At 42.2% G+C, this 6,000-nt stretch overlaps 1 protein-coding gene across 1 annotated transcript in view; it reads left to right on the forward strand.

Annotated features, from left to right (window-relative positions):
* slc25a13 (solute carrier family 25 member 13) overlaps window positions 1-6,000 on the forward strand; it is a 94,077-nt gene that overhangs the window by 21,058 nt on the left and 67,019 nt on the right. The window contains exons 4-5 of the mRNA XM_090209176.1: window positions 154-269; window positions 2,559-2,698. Coding sequence (XP_090065302.1) covers window positions 154-269; window positions 2,559-2,698 — 256 coding nt within the window. The remainder of the gene's footprint in view (window positions 1-153; window positions 270-2,558; window positions 2,699-6,000) is intronic.

A 6,000-nucleotide genomic window follows, 5' to 3' on the forward strand; every position in this document is an offset into this window, starting at 1 on the left:
CTGCCTGCCTGCCTGCCTGCCTGCCTGCCTGCCTGCCTCTGCCTGCCTGCCTGCCTGCCTGCCTGCCTGTCTGCCTGTCTGCCTGTCTGTCTGTCTGTCTCTCTCTCTCTCTCTTTCTCTCTTTCTCTCTCTTTCTCTCTCTCTTTCCATCAGGTTGATCTCCTTCCAGGAGTTTGTGGCCTTTGAGTCGGTCCTCTGTGCCCCAGATGCTCTCTACGTGGTTGCCTTCCTGCTGTTCGACAAGACGGGCAAAGGAGCAGCCACCTACGGTACGTAACGTTCCCTCTGATTTGATTGACAGCTCTATTTCCAACCCCCAGGTTTGATTAGTGACCGCTGAAGTACAAAACAATGTGGACACTTATAGCTAGGATATTATATTGAAGTGAAGGAGGAATTCTTAAAGCTGTTCTCAAGTACACTATAAGTTATTTTATTTATTTCATTGGACATTTTTTATTTTTTTTATTTTGGAAGAGGTAAAAGACATCACTTTTACTAAAAAACAAAATGACCTAAAAAATAATATTGTCACATATAACCATCAGAATCAATGACAGTAACCTTAGCCCCCATGAAGGTGACAGTGTAAGCACCCCTATGGAGATGACAGATATTGGTTTTGGAGGGGTGGGGGGGGGGGGTGGGGGGGGGGGGGGGAGAAGACATGTCTGTCTGTCGGAGAGGAGGGGAGTGTGTTTGTGATTGGGACCATTACCTAGAAGGCTCCAAGCCCAGAGGTGAGAAGAGGAGACATTTGTACGTGATTCACATTTCCCTAATTGATTTAAACAACCTTAATTTTGCCTTCTGTAGGTATGCCAAATTAGCACATTAGGACTGATTTGAAATGCGGCACACATATCTTGGGCACAAACAGAGAGAAAGTAAATTCAGTTCTAATTGTTGGTAGTCGGCAGGGAGTAAGATCATTGTGGTTGATTATGTATGCACATATGTAAATGTTCATATTTAAAAGGAGCAATTACACTATTTATCAGTGACGTGGTGTATCTGGTTTGGTAATTAAAAGCTCTGTTGTTTTTCTGCCTTCTGAAAGGTTAATGAATATAGCCTACCCCGACGCTACCGTGGCTACGCTAGGAGATGCAACAAGAAGTGGAAAATTGCATGAAAAACATTACACATGCCCATACGCTGCTGTTTATCGCTCACGTTCAGCTACCATTTCACCGAAAGCAAATAACTTGTGATTGAGATTATGGTCTTGTCAAAGTTGCTTTATTGTGATCCATTACATGATTTCATCTCTTTCTTCAATTTTTCCTTAGATGAAATGGCCTTCTCCATCTCAACCAAAATAACAAGTCACTCCTTTATAACGTATTGAAAGCAGGAATTGCTGTGGCTTAGCTGCATTAAAGACAGTTTGTTTTTCCACATCATAAATGGGTTTTTGTTATACATTTTTATTACATTTTTGTACGTTGTTTTCTTGTTTGTTAATAACCTGTGTAATTCCTATTAAGTGATCGCGGAAAAACAGATATTTTTACATGAAGGGATGTTAATTTTAAGTGTTTTATAAAAAGTAAATCCATCATTTTGTGGAATAGAGTTAATTAAACTGTGACATGCAACACACATTAAAACGGGATTGTACTTCAGCCAAAGAGACCAAAAAATAGAAGAATAAAAGGTTGCCTGAATGTTGACAGGTCCATAAAGGCTGATAATATAAACGGCAGGTCTGGAATGGGGAATGGCACTGCAGTGTTACACTGCCCAGTAAATGCAGCATTTTTATTGCCTCATTAAAGTGTAAAACCTGCTGGAGCTGTCTTGTTCCGAAAGGTATGGCCTGATCTGTCTGGGGAAAAAAATCTCACTACCATTTCTCTGGTCTGTGTCCCAAATGACATAACTATTCCCTAAATAGTGCACTACTATCGATCAAAGGTATTTATGGAATAGGGTGCAATTTGGTACGGATCCCCTCTCTCATTTCTCTTTAAGTTATTCATTCACTGATACATGCTAGGGTATGAAACACGTTTTTTGTTTAGTGGTGTAATAAAAAATAGGTTTCTTTCTGACTATCTGTTGTTTTGGTTTCTCTGATGAGGCTGTAATCATTTGGGCTGGTGTTCAATGTCTCCCACCTACATTACCTCTACTGAATGAGACTCTTACAGAATTAGAAAAGCGTATAATCACATAGCTTTGCATATTTTATAGCTACGGTAGGCCTATAGTACTGTCTAATGCTTCCATCAGATATCTATCCATCATCGTTGTTTAGACCTATGGTTTCAGGGACCTGTAACCTTCGTAATTATTAACACATACTTTTCTAATATGAGATCTATAAAAAAGAAACTGGTCAATGAGGATCATTTCTACGATTTCATAGAAAATAATAGCACATTTCTTCCTGACATAATACACAACATTGTCTCCCATGTCTGCAAGTAACTGAGTCTTGTGAAGCAATGCTACTGCTAACCAGCCATCTACAATAGTCTGTTTGTCAACAGGGTCAGAATAAAAAGGGGACTGATTTCATTAAAGGTGCCTGTCTTGTCTGGTCTCCTCAGAGGATGTGAAGCAGGTCTTCAGCCAGACCACCAACCATCAGCACATCCCCTTTAACTGGGATTCTGAGTTCATGCGGCTGCACTTCGGCACGGAGAGGACCAAGCACCTCAGCTATGGAGAGTTCACCCAGTTCCTCCTGGTGGGTTGATATTCTCTATATCACCTTGCACTCACATAGAGTGACTGTCTCTCTCTCTCTCTCTCTCTCTCTCTCTCTCTCTCTCTCTCTCTCTCTCTCTCTCTCTCCCCCTCCTGTCTGAGTAAATGCTCTCTCTCCCTCCTGTCTGAGGAAATGCTCTCTCTCTCTCTCTCTCTCTCTCTCTCTCTCCCTCTCGCTCTCTCTCTCTCTCTCTCTCTCTCTCTCTCTCTCTCTCTCGCTCTCTCTCTCTCTCTCTCTCTCTCTCTCTCTCTCTCTCCTGTCTGAGTAAATGTCTTGCTCTTTTTTGTCCATGTCAATGTGTCTTTCTGTCAGTTAGTTAGTCCTTTACCTTCTCTCTCCCTTTGTGTCTCACTCTGTCTATCTGTTCTTTTCATTTTGCCTTCAGACCCTGCATACCCATTATTGTACAAAGTCAATGAAACCCCATCAGTCTGTGTTAGATATTTACTCTAACCTGCTTGTCTGTATTCACACTGTGTGATGACCATGGTGTGTGTGTGTCTGTATTCACACTGTGTGTGATGCCCATGGTGTGTGTGTATCTGTATTCAGACTGTGTGTTAAAAGCTATGGTGTGTGTCTGTATTCAGTGTACTATTTGATGCCCATCCAGCCCCTGGCCTGACACACACAGACTTGGGTTCCTCTACTTGGTCCTATTTCCCAACACAGCTTGTCCTGATTCTACTTGGTCCTGTTTCCCAACACAGCTCATCATATTGTCCTGATTCTACTTGGTCCTGTTTCCCAACACAGCTCATCATATTGTCCTGATTCTACTTGGTCCTGTTTCCCAACACAGCTCATCATATTGTCCTGATTCTACTTGGTCCTGTTTCCCAGCACAGCTCATCATATTGTCCTGATTCTACTTGGTCCTGTTTCCCAACACAGCTCATCATATTGTCCTGATTCTACTTGGTCCTGTTTCCCAACACAGCTCATCATATTGTCCTGATTCTACTTGGTCCTGTTTCCCAACACAGCTCATCATATTGTCCTGATTCTACTTGGTCCTGTTTCCCAACACAGCTCATCATATTGTCCTGATTCTACTTGGTCCTGTTTCCCAACACAGCTCATCATATTGTCCTGATTCTACTTGGTCCTGTTTCCCAACACAGCTCATCATATTGTCCTGATTCTACTTGGTCCTGTTTCCCAACACAGCTCATCATATTGTCCTGATTCTACTTGGTCCTGTTTCCCAACACAGCTCATCATATTGTCCTGATTCTACTTGGTCCTGTTTCCCAACACAGCTCGCCATATTGTCCTGATTAGGCATTAATGAAACACTGAGGTTATACTTTAGACCACGCTGGCATTTGTTTTCCATTACAGTTAAGTGACGTAACCACCAATATAAACCCAATCCACCTATACACCCTTCTATCGAAAACAGGTAGACGTGTTCTCTTCCATAAAGGATAGTATCAGCCGTGCTGCTGCTGCCGCATTCCTTTTGTATTTGTGGTGTGCTAGCCATTTTCCAATATGATGTCTAGACGTGAAATCAGGGGAGAGGGAGACTGGAGGAGAGGGAGAGTGGGGGAGAGGGAGAGTGGAGGAGAGGGCCTTGCCAAGTTTGCATCTACACTCACTATATCTGAATGAGCTTTCTATGTTACACTTAACTTGGACCAGATGGGTTGTACTGTGAATAACACACTGATATTGTGTGTGTGTGTGTGTGGGTGGGTGGGTGGGTGGGTGTGTGTGTGTCTGTGTGTGTGTGTCTGTGTGTGTGTGTGTCTGTATGTGTGTGTGTCTGTGTGCATGCATGCATGTGTGTGTTGCAGCCAGTTACATTAGGGAAATATTTTACATTCAGGGCTTGCACAGTTCGACTCCAGTGGTTTCCAATACTTCATACCAGAAGTGCAGCAGTAATGCTCATAGCTCAACTATGAAATACACATTTCCTATTTCACTCACTTCATTTAGTCAGTTTGCCCCAATTTCATAGCTATTGATTCATGTCATAATAACTGAGTCAGAAAAGTCATTTTTTCTGTGGTTCTTATTTAATTCAGGGGCTGTGATTTAAGTGTTTTCCCAGTAGTAGAGGATAAAATGGTTGTTATAAATCCACTTAGACCTGAGTGAAGACCTTTACTGTTATTTTAAGTTATTCAGTTATTTTAATGAACTACTATTTAAAAATACTATAATTTCTATTCCCCCTTGTAATATGAATGATAATACAGATTTAAGCTGTGTATCTCACAGTTAAGCGCAGTATAATTGTAATAATACATAATTTTATTATACAGCAAATATACTGTATGTACATTCAGGGGCCAGTTTATTAGGTACACCCATCTAGTACTGGTTCGGACCCCACTTTGCCTCCAGCACAGCTTGAATTCTTCGGGCATGGAAACATTGCTCAATTGGTATGAAAGGACCTAACCCGTGCCAGGAAAACATTCCCCACACTCAGTCAACGTACTTGGTTAAATAAGGGTTAAATAAATACAATTTTAAAATGACACCACCGCCACCAGTATGTACTGTTGACACGTGGCAGGATTACGCCAAATCCTGATTCAACAGGAACTGGGATGCATCGGACCAGGCCATCACGTGCCCACTGGGCCCGCTTCTTCTTGTTTTTAGAGTGGTACCTGGTGTGGTCGTCTGCTGCAGGAGCCCATCCGTAACAAGGACTGACGAGTTGTGCATTGCGAGATGCCGTTCTGCACACAACTGTAGCTTGCACGATTTTTGACATTTTCATTTGACCTCTCATCGACAAGCTGTTTTTGCCCACAAGATTGTGTTTTTTTGTTTGTAATCCCTAGACACTGTTGTTTGTGAAAAGCCCAAAAGCCCAGAACGTTTCTGAGATACTGTAACCGGCGCGCCTGGCACCAGCGATCATACCACTGCACCACGCTCAAAGTTGCTTAGGTCACTCGTTTGGCCCATTTTAACATTCAAGCGAACAGTAACTAAATGCCTCAATGCCTGTCTGCCTGCTTTGTAGAGCAAGCCACGTCCACGTGACTCATTGTCTGTAGGAGCAAACCATTTTCGTGAATGGGGTGGTGTACCTAATAAACTGTGTACTGTATATACTAAGGTTTATTTTCAGTGGTTTCCTCAATGGGGTTAGTCATCCTTATACACTGTGTTTACTTGCATAATCATCCATAATGATGACGAGCCAGATGCACACAAGAACCGGAAAAACTTTTGCGCTGCAAATTTCTCGCCAATTACTGTCTCGGTGGATGCCAGAGATTCTCCAAAATTACATGATTTGCATTTCAAAT

The sequence above is a fragment of the Oncorhynchus mykiss genome, chromosome 18 (genome assembly GCF_057628025.1).
Source record: "Oncorhynchus mykiss isolate SJ-2025 chromosome 18, ASM5762802v1, whole genome shotgun sequence".
Taxonomy (NCBI): domain Eukaryota; kingdom Metazoa; phylum Chordata; class Actinopteri; order Salmoniformes; family Salmonidae; genus Oncorhynchus; species Oncorhynchus mykiss.